Source organism: Pecten maximus, chromosome 1, assembly GCF_902652985.1.
Source record: "Pecten maximus chromosome 1, xPecMax1.1, whole genome shotgun sequence".
Taxonomy (NCBI): Eukaryota; Metazoa; Mollusca; class Bivalvia; order Pectinida; family Pectinidae; genus Pecten; species Pecten maximus.
Genome location: NC_047015.1, coordinates 20,411,012 through 20,433,433, shown reverse-complemented (window position 1 = coordinate 20,433,433; position 22,422 = coordinate 20,411,012). Strand labels below are relative to the sequence as shown.

Genomic DNA, 22,422 nt, shown 5'->3' with positions numbered 1-22,422 from the left:
GGGGAAAGAGGTGTCGGATGGGGATGGGGAATAGAGGTGTCGGGGGAATAGAGGTGTCGGGGGGAATAGAGGTGTCGGGGGAAAATAGAGGTGTCGGGGAAATAGTTGTTTCGTGGAAATAGAGGTGTCGGGGGGAATAGAGGTGTCGGGGGGAATAGTGGTGTCGGGGAAATAGAGGTGTCGGGGGGGAATAGAGGTGTCGGATGGAATAGAGGTGTCGGGGAAATAGAGGGGGGAAATAGAGGTGTCGGGGGAAATAGAGGTGTCGGGGGATCGGGGGGAATAGAGGTGTCGGGGGAATAGAGGTGTCGGGGAAATAGAGGTGTCGGGGGGGATAGAGGTGTCGGGGGGATAGAGGTGTCGGGGAAATAGAGGGTGTCGGGGGAAATAGAGGTGTCGGGGAAATAGTTGTTTCGTGGAAATAGAGGTGTCGGGGGAAAAAGAGGTGTCGAGGAAATAGAGGTGTCGGGGGGAAATAGAGGTGTCGGGGGAAATAGAGGTGTCGGGGAAATAGAGGTGTCGGGGGAAATAGAGGTGTCGGGGGGAATAGAGGTGTCGGGGAAATAAAGGTGTCGGGGGAATAGAGGTGTCGGGGGGAATAGAGGTGTCGGGGAAATAGAGGTGTCGGGGGGAAATAGAGGTGTCGGGGGGGGGGGGGAATAGAGGTGTCGGGGGGAAATAGAGGTGTCGGGGGGGGGGGGAATAGAGGTGTCGGGGGAAATAGAGGTGTCGGGGAAATAGAGGTGCCGGGGGAATAGAGGTGTCGGGGGGGAATAGAGGTGTCGGGGGGAATAGAGGTGTCGGGGAAATAGAGGTGTCGGGGGGAAATAGAGGGTGTCGGGGGAATAGAGGTGTCGGGGAAATAAAGGTATCGGGGAAATAGAGGTATCGGGGAAATAGAGGTATCGGGGAAATAGAGGTGTCGGGGGGAATAGAGGTGTCGGGGGAAATAGAGGTGTCGGGGGGGAAATAGAGGTGTCGGGGGGGATAGAGGTGTCGGGAAAATAGAGGTGTCGGGGAAAGATTATCTTCACGAGCCAACGGACAATGATCTTGTCAAGACAAAAACAATGAAAAGAGAGAGGTAGATTGGCTATATTCAGGGAGTCCAGATGTGTGTAAAAGGGTGTAATGCTATCGCAAAACAGGCATTAGTCCTTGTGGATTTTTTTTTTAACAATGAAACATAAATAGCACAGGGTTTATATGTTTATTTGTAAGAGCAATAATAGTAACAAGTGACTATGAATGTAAGTAATGTATACATACAAATAACAAAATGTGATAAAAATAAAGAGTCAGATACAATGAAGATAGATTATGCATACTAATCTTAAAATGTCAACTACACAATACAAGGCAAAATTAGTAGTGTAGTTAGCGAAATATTATCATAAAGTCTGTTCAAACAGTTCAAACCTTATATGTTTATGTTAAAAACAAAAAAATATTTTTCCCTTTCTAAAGGTTTCTTTCCTGTTTGTTGCTTTTGTTCTTTATGATGACCAGTTAACACAAACGATTGAAAATAGACTTTGTTTCTTGCTGTTATTGGATTATAACACCATTTGACGTCAGTATTATAACAAATATAGGCTCATCTTACAAGTGTTCTAGCTCATCTATCTGTCCACACGGTATGATCCCGGATATGATGAGTTTGAGGACAGAACCAAATTCGACTTAATTTGCGTGTTTCTAAGCGATATAATATCTTATAGAAGTAGGTTGAATAACACCCTAATTTGTGTCTTCCTCATCACGTGAAAGTGCCAGTTTTCTAATATAAGAAAGTATTTTTTAAATGTCTGACCGATTTGAAATTAAGAACAACAATGTGTGAAATGTCAAAGAAAATATATCATTAAACAAATAAAACGTCACTTCACTAGAAAAAAATAGAGTATCCTGGACCGTTTGGATAATTTTGACCAACAGCTTGAAAAACATGCTAATTTGTGTCTTCCTCATCACGTGAAAGTACCCGTTTTCTAATATAAAATAAAGCATTTTCTAATTAGCTCGTGTGAATATGTAGAAGGAATGTTATAATAGTTTGTGTAAGCATTAGTATACTGTAACAGAATTAATATTCATACACAATGCATATTTTGACTCTGGGTATAAGAACGACACCAACTAAAAGTTAATTAAATTACAAATAAGTCCGTAAAATAATAATGAGAACCCGGAAAACGTGCATTTCTGTATAATAAAACGTTACTCAGTAAGTAAATGTAGACCTATATTGGCAGAAAACTATAAGATATGCATTTACTATCTCAATATCAAATAATGGTAATATCTAAATAGCGTAAACAAAGAAAAAAAGTTATTACAATATATATGCATTAAAGCCATTTTAAAATACCCACAACACAATACTTGTACATGTACTTGATGGCCGACTAGATTTTGGCATTGTTATTTCATTTATATCAATATAAAAATAGTTTTTGTTGGATTGTGGCCATAAGTAGATGTAAATTTATATCCCCAATCTACGGGAGATGTCATGTTGTCAGCCCGTGTTTACACCATTCACAGAAATATATCGTATATTAATATTGTAATGTTCACAATATGATTAAAATCCTCTGGTGTGTCTTCGGTTAATCCGTGTTACGCCTGAACGATTAAACGAAGCAAGAAACAGACGGTTTTAATCAGATTCCATTGTTCATTACATCAGGTTAAACAAGAGGCCCCGAGGGCCTGTATCGCTCACCTGGATTTCATGAGATATGAAACAAGAGTGATGATTAAGTATATTTGTCACTGGTATTGCTATGTTAATATATCATAGGCATTTTATATGGGTAGGTGAGGTTTTTATGCCAAAAAATGCATTAATCCTCGCCATTTGTACAAGTTTGAATCCCCACCCAATAGTGATGCTACCAGGCAAATATGAGCGATATCCATTGCTTGGTTTCAGAGAAGAAGTCGCTTATATCAATATAGCCCAATTGACCACATTTGGCCCCGCCCCTCAGGCCCCTGGGGGTAGCTCCATCATTTGTACAATTTTTAATCCCCACCCCATAGTGATGCTACCAGTCAAATATGAGCGATATCCATTGGTTGGTTTCAGAGAAGAAGTCGTTAATATCAATATAGCTATATTGACCCCTTTTGGCCCCGCCCCTCTGGCCCCCAGGGGGTCAGCCCCACCATTTGTACAATTTTGAGTCCCCACCCCATAGGGATGCTCCTGATCAAATTTGGTCAAATTCTGATGTGTGGTTATGAAGAAGATGTCAATTGTTGACGGACGGACGGACGATGGACGACAGACGCAACGGTATGGCATAAGCTCACCTTGGTCCAGGTGAGCTAAAAACGAGCGATTGAGCAGTAAGTTAAAATGATCCTCATAGGGACCATATAAAGGCGACAAACTCGCCTAAACAATAGGTACAGTTGTCTGATGTTACTCCCTAACTACACAGTCTGTTTAATATAAATAAAATCAAAACTAAGCCTTATTCCCGCAAGAAACGGACATATGGAAACAGAACTATTTATGTTATAATTTGACGAAAAACCAAAATCGTGCAAAGAGTTCACAATTGATATGCAATAAATCAAGGCAACTTGTCTATAATGGGCGTTTTTTCTGTCTCTCCTTGAGCGGACTTTAAAGAGTGGTTTGACTGCAGTCCTTAGTACCTGTAGTCTTTGGGAGAGCGTATGTTCGTGTCCACTCTGTGGCTAGTTTCACAAACTCCTCTTGGTTTTGTAGGTACATGTTGGCGATGTCCTGGTCCGCGGGATTGTCAATGTTAGGGGTGTGCATCAGGGACGATATAGCCATTAGAACTATAAATATAAAGGAGTACATTCAATATTCTTTTGGCCCCGGATATGACGCGACAGGTGGCGTTACTGGTCAAGATGAAGTATGTGATTGGTCAATGCAGCGGTAAATGCAAAATGCAGATTTGCAGTTAAAAACGAACCAAAGTTAAGATTAAATATGCAAGCTGAATAAGTGGATGCATCTTTTTCAAATGACACATAAATAATATTCCTTATCCGTGTTGGAACGCATTAGTTCGTTAATTTATTTCATCAGCAGTTTTACATGATAACCACCAACATTAAAACTATGCCGTTGATCTTAAGATATTTCTTGTTTTCTAGAGATGTCCTATTTAGACAATAAATAGGGCGTTAAACAAAATAAACCAAACCAAATGAATGTTTGGTATTGTGCTTAATTCTTCTCGCTTGGTTACATGCTCATCACATGTTTCAGTTTATACAAAAAATCTTGTTTTATTTTATGTATTTATGTACAAGTCTTAAAATACTCACTGTAACCAATAGAAAACGAAGGTTTCCATTCCGACTGTAAGAAGTCCATACAAATCTTTCCATCTTTCTCCACGTTCGGATGAAATATTCGGATGCCAAACTTAATCTGGTTTAAATAAAGATACGATTTATAACCAATAACTATGATATCTATTGACCAGTGGTCTGATGGTCGAAGCTATAGGGGTCATACACTTGATGGACACAACTATAGGGGTCATACACTTGATGGATACAACTATAGGGGTCATACACTCGATGGAAAAACCTAAAGGTTCCATACATTTGATGGACAAACCTATAGGGCCCATACATTTGATGGACAAACCTAAAGAGGTCAGTCGCTTGATGGACAAACCTATATGAGTCACTTGCCTGAAGAATATCTAAACTATGACAGTTTTTATCTAGATAGTCCTACTGTTTTTATCCTCTACATTGTATGAGGAGGCTCCGTTCAGTGCCTTTCTCGTTTTCTCGACGTTGAGTTAGAAGGACAGTTTCGCTTACACGTTGGTATTCTTGTTTGTAATAATAATAATAAAAAAGCAATTTCAAAAAGATATGATTTAAAGATCGCTGGATATATATATATCAAAAGATACTTAATACATAACGACAGACTAAATCTTACCTTCGGTGGCCTGAAAGGATAATCTGTTGTAAATGTGATTTGTAAAGGAAACATCCCCTCGGAATACGGGCTATTGTCCTACAACACAACACTTTAACCGTTAACACTGGCCGTCGGTTAGTCATTGATATCCATAAATGTATATCTATTTTTTTTTTATATTATAACCGATCTTGAACTAATGGCATTTTTGTCAATAACTTAATTGTCGATAACAAAATAGTGTATGATGATAATTTAAGAAACATATGTGCTGTCCTAAAAATAAATAAAACGTCTGCATATGAAACTTGCAGTCGTTATAAATGATACATGTTATTTCAGAAAAATCTATCGTATTGCGCGCTACTCTCATGAAATGGTACCCAATAACAAAACATACATTTGTGTGAAAATCAAAACATGTAACGTTACAAGCAGTTGTATATTCGTCTTATGCTAAATCCTCCAATCACAATCTACTGAACGTGTTCTACTTACCGGGCCTGGTAAGGAAGCCTGCCAGTGTAACACTGTAGAGACAACAAACAGTACAATAGCTACATAATATCACCGGTTTTTAATGTACTGATCCAATATCAAAAACGATCAAAATCGATTCTACCATAGGGCAAGCACATCCTTATTACTCCTTACTGACATTCGTTTGACTCATTTCCCCTGTGGACATTAGTTTGACTTATTTCCCCTTGTGCCCCTACCATCCCTGACTAGTCTTGGAAAGACGAAATACCTGTGGTGTGTCCCAATCATCCCTGACAAGTCTTGGAAAGACGAAATAGATGCGTGGTATCCCTAATATGCCTGACGAATCTTAGAAGGACGAAATATCTGTGTTTTGTCCCTACCATCTCTGAAGAGTCCTAGAAGGACGAAATAATTGTGTGGTACCACTACTACCCCTGACGAGACTAGCTGTGTGACTTAGTTTAATATTCCTTATTTGCCATATATTACTTTTTTGTAATAAAAGGTATAATTCACTCAAAATCAGAAGTGTACTTTCCCTTGTGATAGTAGTGAAAGGTGAAAGTAACATGTGGTGAATGTACACTTACGGTCATCCTCAAGCGGACCAGCCGACAAACCGAACTCGTCAGGAATGTCCCGGTACAACTCTTGTAGTTGCTAGGAATAAAGAGCAAATCAGAATGTTAATGAACTATTGTCACGTGGACAATTATTGTACATGGCATACACAAAACAGTTAAAAGTACCGCACAGATTACAAACATAAGAAAAGGAAATGTTACTGACACTAGTACAGGAAAGGTTAAAGACACAAGTACAGGAAAGGTTACCGACACTAGTACAGGAAAGGTTAACGACACCAGTACAGGAAAGGTTACTGACACTAGTACAGGAAAGGTTACGGACACTAGTACAGGAAAGGTTACTGACACTAGTACAGGAAAGGTTACGGACACTAGTACAGGAAAGGTTACTGACACTAGTACAGGAAAGGTTACTGACACTAGTACAGGAAAGGTTACACTAGTACAGGAAAGGTTACGGACACTAGTACAGGAAAGGTTACAGACACTAGTACAGGAAAGGTTACTGACACTAGTACAGGAAAGGTTACACTAGTATATGAAAGGTTAACGACACTAGTACAGGAAAGGTTACGGACACTAGTACAGGAAAGGTTACAGACACTAGTACAGGAAAGGTTACACTAGTACAGGAAAGGTTACGGACACTAGTACAGGAAAGGTTACAGACACTAGTACAGGAAAGGTTACTGACACTAGTACAGGAAAGGTTACCCACACTAGTACAGGAAAGGTTACCGACACTAGTACAGGAAAGGTTACCGACACTAGTACAGGAAAGGTTACTGACACTAGTACAGGAAAGGTTACCCACACTAGTACAGGAAAGGTTACTGACACTAGTACAGGAAAGGTTACGGACACTAGTACAGGAAAGGTTACCCACACTAGTACAGGAAAGGTTACTGACACTAGTACAGGAAAGGTTACTGACACTAGTACAGGAAAGGTTACTGACACTAATACCGGAAAGGTTACACTAGTACAGGAAAGGTTACAGACACTATTACAGGAAGGGTTACAGACACTAGTACAGGAAAGGTTACGGTCACTAGTACAGGAAGGGTTACTGACACTAGTAGAGGAAAGGTTACTGACACTAGTACAGGAAAGGTTACAGACACTAGTACAGGAAAGGTTACTGACACTAGTACAGGAAAGGTTACTGACACTAGTACAGGAAAGGTTACTGACACTAGTACAGGAAAGGTTACCCACACTAGTACAGGAAAGGTTACTGACACTAGTACAGGAAAGTTTACTGACACTAGTACAGGAAAGGTTACTGACACTAGTACAGGAAAGGTTACCCACACTAGTACAGGAAAGGTTACTGACACTAGTACAGGAAAGGTTACGGTCACTAGTACAGGAAGGGTTACTGACACTAGTAGAGGAAAGGTTACGGACACTAGTACAGGAAAGGTTACTGACACTAGTACAGGAAAGGTTACTGACACTAGTACAGGAAAGGTTACAGACACTAGTACAGGAAAGGTTACTGACACTAGTACAGGAAAGGTTACTGACACTAGTACAGGAAAGGTTACTGACACTAGTACAGGAAAGGTTACCCACACTAGTACAGGAAAGGTTACTGACACTAGTACAGGAAAGGTTACTGACACTAGTATAGGAAAGGTTACTGACACTAGTACAGGAAAGGTTACTGACACTAGTACAGGAAAGGTTACACTAGTACAGGAAAGGTTACACTAGTACAGGAAAGGTTACTGACACTAGTACAGGAAAGGTTACACTAGTACAGGAAAGGTTACACTAGTACAGGAAAGGTTACTGACACTAGTACAGGAAAGGTTAACGACACTAGTACAGGAAAGGTTACGGACACTAGTACAGGAAAGGTTACTGACACTAGTATAGGAAAGGTTACCGACACTAGTACAGGAAAGGTTACCGACACTAGTACAGGAAAGGTTACCGACACTAGTACAGGAAAGGTTACAGACACTAGTACAGGAAAGGTTACTGACACTAGTACAGGAAAGGTAACAGACACTAGTACAGGAAAGGTTACAGACACTAGTACAGGAAAGGTTACCGACACTAGTACAGGAAAGGTTACCGACACTAGTACAGGAAAGGTTACAGACACTAGTACAGGAAAGGTTACTGACACTAGTACAGGAAAGGTTACAGACACTAGTACAGGAAAGGTTACTGATACTAGTACAGGAAAGGTTACGGCACTAGTACAGGAAAGGTTACTGACACTAGTACAGGAAAGGTTACAGACACTAGTACAGGAAAGGTTACAGACACTAGTACAGGGAAGGTTACCGACACTAGTACAGGAAAGGTTACCGACACTAGTACAGGAAAGGTTACCGACACTAGTACAGGAAAGGTTACTGACACTAGTACAGGAAAGGTTACAGACACTAGTACAGGAAAAGTTACTGACACTAGTACAGGAAAGGTAACGGTCACTAGTACAGGAAAGGTAACCGACACTAGTACAGGAAAGGTTACGGTCACTAGTACAGGAAAGGTTACCGACACTAGTACAGGAAAGTTTACTGACACTAGTACAGGAAAGGTTACTGATACTAGTACAGGAAAGGTTACGGACACTAGTACAGGAAAGGTCACTGATACTAGTACAGGAAAGGTTACCGACACTAGTACAGGAAAGGTTACACTAGTACAGGAAAGGTTACAGACACTAGTACAGGAAAGGTTACAGACACTAGTACAGGAAAGGTTACTGACACTAGTACAGGAAAGGTTAGAGACACTAGTACAGGAAAGGTTACGGACACTAGTACAGGAAAGGTTACACTAGTACAGGAAAAGTTACACTAGTACAGGAAAGGTTACAGATACTAGTACAGGAAATGTTACCCACACTAGTACAGGAAAGGTTACTGACACTAGTACAGGAAAGGTTACCGACACTAGTACAGGAAAGGTTACCGACACTAGTACAGGAAAGGTTACCGACACTAGTACAGGAAAGGTTACTGACACTAGTACAGGAAAGGTTACTGACACTAGTACAGGAAAGGTTACCCACACTAGTACAGGAAAGGTTACTGACACTAGTACAGGAAAGGTTACAGACACTAGTACAGAAAAGGTTACGGACACTAGTACAGGAAAGGTTACTGACACTAGTACAGGAAAGGTTACAGACACCAGTACAGGAAAGGTTACGGTCATTAGTACAGGAAAGGTTACAGACACTAGTACAGGAAAGGTTACAGACACTAGAACAGGAAAGGATACAGACACTAGTACCGGAAATGTTACTGACACTAGTACAGGAAAGGTTACAGACACTAGTACAGGAAAGGTCACGGACACTAGTACAGGAAAGGTTACTGACAATAGTACAGGAAAAGTTACTGACACTAGTACAGGAAAGGTTACGGTCACTAGTACAGGAAAGGAAAACCGACACTAGTACAGGAAAGGTTACGGTCACTAGTACAGGAAAGGTTACACTAGTACAGGAAAGGTTACAGACACTAATACAGGAAAGGTTACTGACACTAGTACAGGAAAGGTTACCGACACTAGTACGGGAAAGGCTACGGACACTAGTACAGGAAAGGTTACTGACACTAGTACAGGAAAGGTTACAGATACTAGTACAGGAAAGGTTACTGACACTAGTACAGGAAAGGTTACAGACACTAGTACAGGAAAGGTTACCGACACTAGTACAGGAAAGGTTACAGACACTAGTACAGGAAAGGTTACAGACACTAGTACAGGAAAGGTTACCGACACTAGTACAGATAATTATGATGATGCTTCGGAGGCAAGAGGCGAGTCACGATCGATACGATCCGAGACAGAATCATTGTTATGCGTTCCAAACTCTCGTACTGTGACTGATGGCAACAGGTGCTTTGGAAAGGTAGCGGCCACTGATAAAACAGCTTACCTTCTGTTACCAGGAAGTCGAAAAACATGGCCATATTCCTGAAGGAGGTTTTACCTCACTTGTTTGTGTGTGCTTTTTAGAGTCCCTTGCAGACGTCCTGTACACATTATCACCTAACTACTGAGTCATTATAAGTTATACATTGACTGTGTAACACTTGGAATAAAATGTATTATTATATTATATAATGAGAAGCGCATTAGAGTAATCTTTGAAATTAGATAGTGCACTATATAAATGTTGTATACTACTCTTATCATTACCGGCGTATTCAAGTCGGTACTCCTGATTATAATCGGTACTCGGAACACCTCGGCCGATTCTCTACGGTCACCTCACCGTAGATAATCGGCCGAGGTGTTCCGAGTGTATAACCGGTGCACAACAAATCGAAATGAGCTTTCGTTAACGCAATATATATGATAGACCAGGAAAAATCATTAGATATTTATTTACGACGATGTCTCATCAAGTATTTTTGTGTGTGATGCACTGTTTGTTAGCCAACTTAAACTGTCAAACTGGACGATAGAAAAAGCAGGATTCCTTGAGGAAACAGTGTGCAGTTTGTCCAATTGGTAACACCTAAGATTGGATAGATGAGACATTTATTTTTGTCAAAATCCAATTATCAACATAACTGCTAAAATATGGTGTTTTTACTCACCGCTTATCTGCGAAGTAAACCATTGCCGTCATTTGAGTGTATTTTGTAAACCAAATTACGACCATGCAAAATAAATACGGTCAAACCTCTAGGATTCGAATTTCGTTGATTCGATTTTCTCGCTGTATAGAACTTTTTTTGCTTCGTCCCGAATTGTCTCACTATATATCGCTATTAACGAACCTATGTATGATTCGATTTTTTACAAATCGAAGTTTTCGCTGTATCGAACTTTTTTCATGGACCGGAAGCTATATATATATGATATCATAGGTAATTGACATTTTATGATTCAAACAAAAACCTGGGACCACCTTCTAACTACCCAATGTTTCAGTTTGTTACAATCAGTTTCTATGATTTACATATTCCACAGCACCATCCATGTTCCTTTTGAGATATTGAGGTACACAAAATTACCCCAAATGGCAGTGTTCCAACGTCTTAAACAATGATTTATGGTCACTAATGTTTGTTTAAGTTTGAACTAGCACACGATGCCTACACAATATGCCACACGTTTAGACTTCTAACTTAGGTTTTAGCCGAGAGCCACACAGTGTTGGTAGTTTCTTCAATCATACAGGGTTACTAATATTTATAACATTACATTATTTTACGGACAGAGTTCGCATTCATGTATAAGATTTTATTTCCAAATCATACACTTGGATGTTGCTGAATTTGAAGTATATCGCCTCTTCGATTCCCTGACTCAGAAACAGACATACAAAAAGTGTTGGGACGCATAATATTTGTGCTATATTTCATTCATCTTGATAAACATTTAATGATTTTTTTAATTGATTTTCTCGAAATTCAAACACTACTATACATTCGTTAGCTCTTTCACACAATATCATTTTAAACACTTCGCCCGTGCTTATCTAATTTTGCCGAAATAGACGAATATATGCACTGTAACGAAATTCTGTTCCCATGTTCTTTTATTCTTTAATTCTTGCCTGATAATGCTAAAGAATAAGAGTTACATGCAATACGTATCTCTTAAAGTTATCAGCAAAGGAGATAATTCTGTATACGTTTTTAATATTTCAATAAAATCCATTGAAATCTTGTTAAAATGAATGAAAATTAGCAAAAATAGTTGTACGACCAATAATTTTCTACTTTAGGTCTGACTGAATATTTATCTCTCTTAGTTCACGAGTCACACGGACAATCCGAAATAAAATCACTGAGTTAAACTACAACTAAATAAGATCGTGATGAAAATGAAATGAATCGGTTATTGGTGTTTAGATAATGTTGATTTATACATTTCTGTATCTGACCACACAATTAGTCCTGTACGAGAGATACACATCTACCTGTATGTGTCTACCTGATCCAGCAGGTGTGTAGTATATATGTGTATACCGTGGACCATTGACATTGTGATGGTGTTTGTTGTTCATCTGTTCATACATGTAGTTGTCTGTGCGATCATCTGTGTCGAATAATAAACAACAACCTTACCTTTGTGATGAGCTTTAGCGCCATGACTATTTTCAGAGAATTTTCAATATTCGCTGTTCCGCTTCTCTTTCTCTGTTAGATCGTATCTACACAACACTAGTACCTACATTGTTGTTTACAAAGAAAGTACGAGTCAATTTTTACCGGACTTACAAGGGAGACAACGCTAAATTACAGGTGAGAAAGTGAGTAAGGTAGATAACTACCATTTTATCTCCCTATCATCTTGTCAGGTTTAGTATTTTTTTCAAGGTGGTGGACGGATATGTTCGCTAGTTAACTTCGTTGGTATATATCTGCTGAGTTTTACCAGGTTCTATAGCCACGACTACACGTATAAAGGACGGACCATACTCTGGAGAGGCTATTTTTTTCACGACATTTTTTGTGACAGGTCCACGCCAACCCCCTTTGTCTATATTATATAACCACTCTCACTGTACCCAAATCCCCACACTTTTTTTTCTTTTAACATCATCCAACCATCAAGTGACCGTAATCGTCATTTTTGACGGAGGTCTCACCAATAAAGAAGAAGAGAGAGCGCGACCCCTGGAGGATATTATTATGTAACTTCACCAAATGTTTATGCTACAAGTGTCAAGTGTATTTACCAGGGTTACATTTATCAGAGACCTATATACTAGTATATAGGTCTCTGCATTTATGTTGTTGAGTGATTGACATGGCTCTATATGAGATGTAACCTAGAATAACACACCCGGGTACACTAATATAATCACCGTATAATATAGAAGCTCTTGAGGTCTTTTCCAATGCTGAATTTCAAGCAGATGTAAGCCAGCCTACATTGTGCATTAAATTTCAATCTATGAAAATGACTGTGGTGACATTATTGGGGCCACGAGGATCCCCTCGGTGACGTTATTAGGGACCATGAGGATCTCCTCAGTGACGTTATTAGGGACCATGAGGATCTCCTCAGTGACGTTATTAGGGACCATGAGGATCTCCTCAGTGACGCTATTAGGGACCATGAGGATCTCCTCAGTGACGTTATTAGGGACCATGAGGATCTCCTCAGTGACGCTATTAGGGACCATGAGGATCTCCTCAGTGACGTTATTAGGGACCATGAGGATCTCCTCAGTGACGTTATTAGGGACCATGAGGATCTCCTCAGTGACGTTATTAGGGACCATGAGGATCTCCTGTGACGCTATTAGGGACCATGAGGATCTCCTCAGTGACGTTATTAGGGACCATGATGATCTCCTCAGTGACGTTATAAGGGACCATGAGGATCTCAGTGACGTTATTAGGGCCCATGAGGATCTCAGTGACGTTATTAGGGACCATGAGGATCTCAGTGACGTTATTAGGGACCACGAGGATCTCCTCGGTGACGTTATTAGGGACCATGAGGATCTCCTCAGTGACGTTATTAGGGACCATGAGGATCTCCTCAGTGACGTTATTAGGGACCATGAGGATCTCCTCAGTGACGCTATTAGGGACCATGAGGATCTCCTCAGTGACGTTATTAGGGACCATAAGGATCTCCTCAGTGACGCTATTAGGGACCATGAGGATCTCCTCAGTGACGTTATTAGGGACCATGATGATCTCCTCAGTGACGTTATAAGGCACCATGAGGATCTCAGTGACGTTATTAGGGCCCATGAGGATCTCAGTGACGTTATTAGGGACCATGAGGATCTCAGTGACGTTATTAGGGACCACGAGGATCTCCTCGGTGACGTTATTAGGGACCATGAGGATCTCCTCAGTGACGTTATTAGGGACCACGAGGATCTCCTCAGTGACGTTATTAGGGACCATGAGGATCTCCTCAGTGACGTTATTAGGGACCACGAGGATCTCCTCGGTGACGTTTTTAGGGACCACGAGGATCTCCTCAGTGACGTTATTAGGGACCACGAGGATCTCCTCAGTGACGTTATTAGGGACCACGAGGATCTCCTCGGTGACGTTATTAGGGACCATGAGGATCTCAGTGACGTTATTAGGGCCCATGAGGATCTCAGTGACGTTATTAGGGACCATGAGGATGTCCTCAGTGACGTTATTAGGGACCATGAGGATCTCAGTGACGTTATTAGGGCCCATGAGGATCTCCTCAGTGACGTTATTAGGGCCCATGAGGATCTCCTCAGTGACGTTATTAGGGACCATGAGGATCTCAGTGACGTTATTAGGGCCCATGAGGATCTCCTCAGTGACGTTATTAGGGCCCATGAGGATCTCCTCAGTGACGTTATTAGGGACCATGAGGATCTCAGTGACGTTATTAGGGACCATGAGGATGTCCTCAGTGACGTTATTAGGGACCATGAGGATCTCCTCGGTGACATTATTGGGGCCCACGAGGATCCCCTCGGTGACGTTATTAGGGACCATGAGGATCTCCTCAGTGACGTTATTAGGGCCCATGAGGATCTCCTCAGTGACGTTATTAGGGACCATGAGGATGTCCTCAGTGATTTATTAGGGACCATGAGGATCTCCTCAGTGACGAGGATCTCCTCAGTGACGTTATTAGGGACCATGAGGATCTCCTCAGTGACGTTATTAGGGACCATGAGGATCTCAGTGACGTTATTAGGGACCATGAGGATGTCCTCAGTGACGTTATTAGGGACCATGAGGATCTCCTCAGTGACGTTATTAGGGACCATGAGGATATCCTCAGTGACGTTATTAGGGCCCATGAGGATCTCCTCAATGACGTTATTAGGGACCATGAGGATCTCCTAAGTGACGTTATTAGGGACCACGAGGATCTCCTCAATGACGTTATAAGGGCCCATGGGGATCTCCTCAATGACGTTATTAGGGACCACGGGGATCTCCTCAGTGACGTTATAGAGGACCATGAGGATCTCCTCAGTGTCGTTATCTCCTCATTGACGTTATTAGGGACCATGAGGATCTCCTCAGTGACGCTATCTCCTCAGTGACGTTATAAGGGCCCATGCGCCATTGAGGGACCAAAAGTGTAGACCTGGGCCCGGTTGTTCAAAAGTTGATTAGCTTAATCACTTGATTAGTGAAAATTTCATTTCTCATTTGTTACAAAACCTGTGAGTATATCATCTTTAAATTATGCCAGTTGGAAGAGAATTAAGAATTACAGAATTTCATAAAGTTTTGACAAGCTAGTTCTAACAGAATTTATTGTATCAGGTTTTGAAAAATGTTGTTAAAATGTGATTAGCCTAATCACCCTTTGAACAACTGGGACCTGGTAATCTTCCTTACATGGGTAAAATGCGTAAAGATATCCAGGAAAGGCACATGTTGTACAACACACATGTTGTACAACACACATGTTGTACAACAATAATTGTAAAATTACAAAAAAGGCGTAGTATATATTGTCTGGATTCTAACTACAGCTGAGAGGTACACGTATGCACATTTGTCGATTTATATATACAAGTAAACAGTAGAATAATATACAAAAAGAAAATAGAGAGATGTGGGTTGAATGAGTCTCCTCCTGCGTGAGGACACAAATGTATACTTCATTCAATGCTTGCTTTTGATAAATAAAATTATTTTGAACCTGAAGAAAAAAAAACTAAACAGCATAGAGTATAGTAGGTTATTCAGAGGAATACTTTAATGTATCTCAGAGAGAGTTGAGAGACCTAAGGATATCTGACTGACCAGCAAACCATCCTTTTTACATGAAATCGGTTAGTTATAGTCAGACTAAAAGGTACTCCAATAATATTAGAGGTTTACACGACAGGAAACTTTTGACAGGCTGTCATGTAACCTCTAATCACCACCGCACATAAAACCTGTTGCTGTGACCCACCTAATTAAAGTCGTTTAAAAGTTATCTTTATTCACATTTCATATGATCTGACCTACCTTATTCTATTTATCTATCATAAATACACAAAGTCACACAACGTGTGTCCATATCTATATCCAAGATCAGTGATTATTAGCCTCTTTTGTCGTTTAAGCGTAGGTCCCATTTGTATATACCGCCATACTTGTTTTGATTGTGACCTCTCGAGGTTATTTCCGGTTTATCCAAATATGGAGTTGAAATAGACGAAACAAACGAAACGCTGTGAAAATATTACGCTACGTTTTCCGTTTTATGTGCATTCCGTATTTTATAATAACCGGAACAGCAAAGTTGTTTTAGTGACCCAATATTTAACACAGTAGGTTGCAAGTGAATTATTGTGGATATAATTATATTTAAGAGGTGCCCATTAACAGTTTGTGCATAAATGGATTTATACTTCATCAACAAGTAAGCGTACACATATTTGTTAACAAGAATTATTGTTTTAGATGGTTTATGACACTTTTTCGTCGCGCCCTAGAATCAGGGCGCTGGCAGCTACAAGAAAAACACGCTTAGGTGTACCTAATGAGTGACCAGGGAGTGTCCAGGGACATTTTGCACGCCCAGGAATTCGTTAATGAAGATTTTTTAATAATTTTTTCTGTAACATACTTATGAGACCATTATCTAACACCATGCAAAATTTCACTTCGATCAAATGATTACATAATATGGAAATGCACCTCTGAAGTTGCAGTGCAGCGTGCACTCGGGTGTCGGGCGCGCCCAGGAATTCGTTAATGAAGATTTTTTAATTTTTTTTTCTGTAACATATTAATAACATCATTATCTAACACCATGCAAAATTTCACTTCGATCAAATGATTTTATAATACGGAAATGCACCACTGAAGGTGCATTAAAGCGTGCATTTGAGTGTCCGGGGCGTATTTGACACGCCCAGGAAGCCGTTATTGAAGATTTTTTTGATTTTTTTTTTTCGGTAACATACAGATTATACCTATATCTAACATCGTGTAAAATTTCACTTCGATCAGACGGTCGCATAATACTAAATTTTGCCATTAAATCTTACGAAGTTACGATGAAGATGGCCTGTATTACGGCTGCGCTCGGCACATGAGTACCAGGGAGGTTTGTACAAGCCCAGGAAGTCGTTGATTTATATTTCTTGATTATTTTTTCTGTAACATACAGATTATTCTTTTATCTAACATCGTGCAAAATTTCACTTCGATCAGGCGATTGCATAATACTAAATTTTGCCATTAAATCTTACGAAGTTACGATGAAGTTGCCCTGTATTACGGCTGCGGTTGGCACATGAGTGTCCAGGGAGGTTTTTACACGCCCAGGAAGCCGTTAATTTATATTTCTTTATTATTTTTTCTGTAACATACAGATTATATATTTATCTAACACCATGCAAAATTTCACTTCGATCGGACGAGTGTATATTATTGTATTTTGTTACTGAATCCAGCCTTAGGTGATCACTTCATTGTCCAGGCCATTTTATATCTACCTGTGATCTGACAAATTAATCCCGGAGCGCCGCCCACCTGCGGTGTGACCGGTAATTGTATTGGTTTACATAACAACTTGACATGTCCCTGTTAATTGATATATAACATATTGCAACCCGGAATAAAATACAAATAAAAACTTACTATTTCATCAGTTACGATTATTCCTTCAGTTACAGTTTCAGTTCCGTAATTAGAACGTTTAATAACATCGTAAACTTTGAGTTCTAAAATAAATACGAAAATCATACATTCCAAGTTAAATACTAACATTATTTTTTAACAATATAAATAGTTTTAATGAGTGACAAACCCGCGTGTTCGGCTAATCTAGCTAGACACTCGCTAGATAACGTACAATCAGAGGCAAAAATATATTGTTTTAGTATTCTAGTACAATTAACGACTTAAAAATAAATATAGCAATTATTTATCAATCTCCTGCAAATCAAATAGAATATAACGCATTATGACAGAATTAATTGTAACGTTATAACTCCGTTGCCATACCTGATAAATGTATTAAAATCGGCTATAGACTTATTTAACATGCCCGTATTCTGGTTCGCCCAATAGGAGAAAGTCGGAGGTTTGATTTTTGCGGAAAGGTTATAACAATGTAAATTGTAAATAGAAAAACAACCAAGGACCTTTAAGGGTCGTTCAAGGATTACCACACATATAATCAGGAGAATTAATTTTAAAATTTGCTCTGAAAAGGTCATAGTTAAGAGAGCTAGCACGGTTCTTCAAACGGCTATGCAGTATTTTTAACATGCGGGAGCCACACACCAAGATGCCTTTATTATTGGACATTTCCTAGGTATATTTCTTTTAATGAACTTCTAAGTAGACGAATCCTTTAATATCTGGATCGTTCCAGTTTGATGGACGACGGAAAGAAGGAAATACGCATATTTTCTAATCGAAAGTTAGGTTGTCTCAGATGATGGGAATCTAAGATATTACGGATTTCTGCTAATCTTTCTGGCATGATGTCACAAAGAACATTTATATCTATACCATTTTTGGTAGAGAAGAATAAAGACATTCTCTGCGTTTCTTCTATAAATCGGCAAAAGTTCCAGCCTATTACAAGGAGACTTAACACGAACACACCACAGCCTCCCAAAACACACATACGCACTCACCACACGCATGTATGTCGCACGCACGGGAGGCTGTCCTTAAATGACCTTAGCTGTTAATAGGACGTTAAACAAAATAAATCAAACCAAATTATGTACACGTCTCTAATATGTCAATTGTGGAATTCCAAATCTGATACCTGAAATAAAATAATTATAAAAACGTATTATTTCATCAAAACAGAGACATATACATCTCTGATCAAAACCATGAATACATTCTTACAATTTTGAAGTGATCAATAAATGCATTAATATTTTATAAAACAATAATTGACCGAGTCAAGTGAAAAAGATCATCTATCGGTGACTCCGCCCACCTGCGGTGTAGTCTAATTGGATTAGTTTATATAACTTTGGCGCCTGTCTAGCTGTCAACTTAACCCGCGTCTCCGCCTCACTTGTGTTCAATGGAAGACGAGTGACAGGTAACGAAAGCCATCAGTAGGCGGAGTCACGTAACTAACAAATTAGGTGTCGTGCTGTTTGTCCCTCACCATCAGTTTGCTTATTTCTATTCTAATATAAAAAGAATATTTTGTTGCTACCAGAAACATGAAAAAAACAAGTCATCTTATTACCAAATGTAATTTTCTGCATCTTGTACTGCTGCAACAACACGTGTACAAAAATGACCGTTTGTTGCCCGAGTGAATAATCATCAATTACTGTTATTGATGACTACGTAATACCACCAATTGGCTTTTTGAAGTGTAAGTTCTATCGATTTAAGTTGTGCATTTTCGAGATTTTTTAACACATTTCGTGAAGAAGTCGGCTTTGCAATGGTGACACGAATATCTCCTCAACTGACAATGTAAAAATCGCCAAAGTTGTGCAAAACTTCTTGAGTAGGTCGGGAAGATTCGACTAATCATCACATCCTATCCCCCACCCCCTTCTTTTCATACTATTTTCCTATAATAAAAAAACTTAATCCAAAATGCTCCATTTATCCATATAATATTAAAAATGTTTTTTCTTCTAATCGATCAAGTATATTTGAATTCATTCCAAACATTTATATGTCGTGATCTTTCCCGATGCAGTCATTTAACTTTATATATACCTATCTCCTATATTTATACTGTTAAAAGAAATAATGCTGCATATTAAAAACAAAAATCACACTGTACATAGCATTATTATCAGGCAATCCTGTCAGAATTTTTCGCATTAGAATAGTTTTACAGCAGTTTATTAAAAAATGTAATTATATAAATATCCAATTGAACAATTTATCAATAACTAAGCAACTAACAACAACAAAAATTAACTAAAAGTCTAAAACAGTTAGTATATATAACTCATGTAAAGGCATTCAATAAATAAATATCATAAAAAATAATACATTAATAAAGATGAATAGATCATGACTTACAATAATTACTATGCAAATTAAAATGCATGAATTGGTTAAGATATTAAGTTATTATCAAACATTTAATGAATAAATATCATAAAAAATAATACCAGTACATGAATATAGATGAATCAATTATGAGTTACAACAATAACTATTATGCAAAGTACAATGCAGAAATTGGTTAAGATATTAAATCATCATCAAACATTGTGACATTATTCAGTACAAAATACACATAATATAAGTTTTATGATAAATTACATCTTCATCTATAATCAAATAAATAATGTGTTAATGCAAAGTGAGGAAATTATTCCAAATAGTATATTCTGATTTTATACTTGAAAAACTTTATCATAAACAATATCTTAGTGTTAAGAAATAAAATAAAATTATGGAGAGTCAAAAAAATAAAGTAAATGTGTTGCATATAGCCAATATATTAGTTATACTCGTTATAAAATAAATAAATAATGGACTCTTTGTAGAACCGCGTCCTCATCGCAGTCTGGTAACATTCTTATTTTAACAATAGAGTTACTTCCCTTCCAATCTTTGGAGTACACTACTTCGTAAGATTTAATGGTAAAATTTAGTATTATGCACTCGTCCGATCGCAATGACATTTTGCACGATGTTAGATAAAGGTATAATATGTATGTTTCAGAAAAAATAATCAAAAAATTTAAATCAACGGCTTCCTGGGCGTGTAAAAACCTCCCTGGACACTCATGTGCCAACCGCAGCCGTAATACAGGGCAACTTCATCGTAACATCGTAAGATTTATGGTAAAATTTAGTATTATGCACTCGTCCGATCGAAGTTAAATTTTGCACGATGTTAGATAAAGGTATAATATGTATGTTTCAGAAAAAATAATCAAAAAATATGAATCGACGACTTCCTGGGCGTGAAAAATACGCCCTGGACACTCACGTGCTGACCGCAGCCGAAATTCAGGGCAATGGTAAAATTTAGTATTATGCACACGTCCGTGTAAAATACGCCCGGGACACCCGAGTGCACGCTGCACTGCAACTTCATCGGTGCATTTTAATAATATGCACTGGTCCGATCGAAGTGAGATTTTTGCATGGTGGTAGATAATGGGACAATATGTACGTTACAGAAAAAAAAATCAAAAAATCTTCATTAACGAATTCCTGGGCGTGAAAAGTATCTCCCTGGACACTCATTACTCCCTGGTCACTCATTAGGTACACGAGGGGATATGAGGTCGCAATATCCACCAATGTAATCAGGTGGAATAAGACCTCATATACGTATAGGAGTAACTAAAAGGCTGTTTGTGAAACTTTAAACCAGGAGTTTGCTAATGTAGCTAAAACATGTAGATTTACAACTTCATTCGATTCAAGTGTCTTCAATACAGAAAACAATATTGGTATCAATACGTTCTCTTTCTCGTCAGTCTGCAATAAAGAGGTCACAAGAATTGTATCAAAACTACAAAAGAAAAAAAGGCGACTGATGTTGACGGAATGTTTATCAGAATCCTACTATCCTGTGCCCCCCCCCCCTTTCTGTGCCCCCCCCCCCTTTCTGTGCCCCCCCCCCCCCCCCCCCCCCCCCCCCCCACTAGGAGTAACACATTTACAGATCTTGTCAAATTTTCTATTCACAAATCCAATGAGGGAGTAAAATCAAGAGGGGAAGTCGGGAAATTCCAAATGAGTGTATAAATATCTACAATCACTTTCCCTGTGGTTATGAGACATTATTTATTCTTCACGTCATCTCGTTTTCCCTTTTCCGGTACCAACATTTCTGGTGTAGTTAATGCGTTGGTGCGTTAATGAATTATGTGTTCCACTGTATAATATTTTAACCGTTCTTTGAATGAAAGGATCTTTCCAAATGTTTTTAAAGTCATTTTTAGATACAGTATATGGAAAACGTAATGTAGTTTCCAATTATAAACCAATTTTATGTAAAGTTTTCAAAAAATCTGGTTGGCGTTTTATGAATACGCTGATCTGCGACGAGCAACATGTTTTCATGCCAAGAATGTCTACTGTTTCAAACCTTGCATGTTTTACTGATCAAATTTCAAAAGCCTTTGATAATGAAGCAGGATTGCGTTTTGTTTATACTATTTCTCAAGGGCTTTTGATAAAGTAAAGTTCAAACCACAGATTATTATTGCATAAGTTTAAATCGTATGGTGTAGAAGGCAGTCTTTTTGATTGGTTTACTGCTTATCTGAAAGACAGATTCCAGCGTGTTACCGTCAACGGAGGAAACACCCGACAATGTCATTGCTACCCGATGCCCACAGGTTGGGCCGAGTTTTGTGGGACAAAATGCACCAAGCACGCGCTGTCATCACATCGATTCAACTTGAACACTAACTATTAGAAAGAATGATAAACCTTGGTTCAATTAAGATTATGAATTGATATTGATTATGATATATGATATAGCTGTTGATTTAAATGTTTTGTTGAATGGTTCTATTAATCTGGACCGGGATGA

At 38.9% G+C, this 22,422-nt stretch overlaps 1 protein-coding gene across 1 annotated transcript; it reads right to left on the bottom strand.

The window, feature by feature from the left end:
- Positions 1–3,246: 3,246 nt before the first annotated feature.
- LOC117327293 (ubiquitin-conjugating enzyme E2-17 kDa-like) lies at positions 3,247–12,232 on the bottom strand. The gene is made up of 6 exons (XM_033884223.1): positions 12,069–12,232; positions 6,013–6,082; positions 5,435–5,466; positions 4,955–5,032; positions 4,321–4,426; positions 3,247–3,822 (listed from the first exon to the last, which is right to left on the bottom strand). The coding sequence occupies exons 1-6, from the start codon at positions 12,090–12,092 to the stop codon at positions 3,641–3,643; spliced, it is 492 nt and encodes a 163-aa protein (XP_033740114.1). The 5' UTR covers positions 12,093–12,232; the 3' UTR covers positions 3,247–3,640.
- Between the last annotated feature and the right edge of the window lie 10,190 nt (positions 12,233–22,422).

What these genes read in the sequence shown, in the direction of transcription:
- LOC117327293 (XM_033884223.1), bottom strand. Translation starts at nt 12,092, where the DNA reads ATGGCGCTAAAGCTCATCACAAAG. An exon ending in TGGTCCGCTTGAGGATGACC is followed by an intron (nt 5,467 to 6,012) that starts GTAAGTGTACAT and finishes TTGTCTCTACAG; the next exon opens with TGTTACACTGGCAGGCTTCC. An exon ending in TTCGTTTTCTATTGGTTACA is followed by an intron (nt 3,823 to 4,320) that starts GTGAGTATTTTA and finishes TTATATTTATAG; the next exon opens with TTCTAATGGCTATATCGTCC.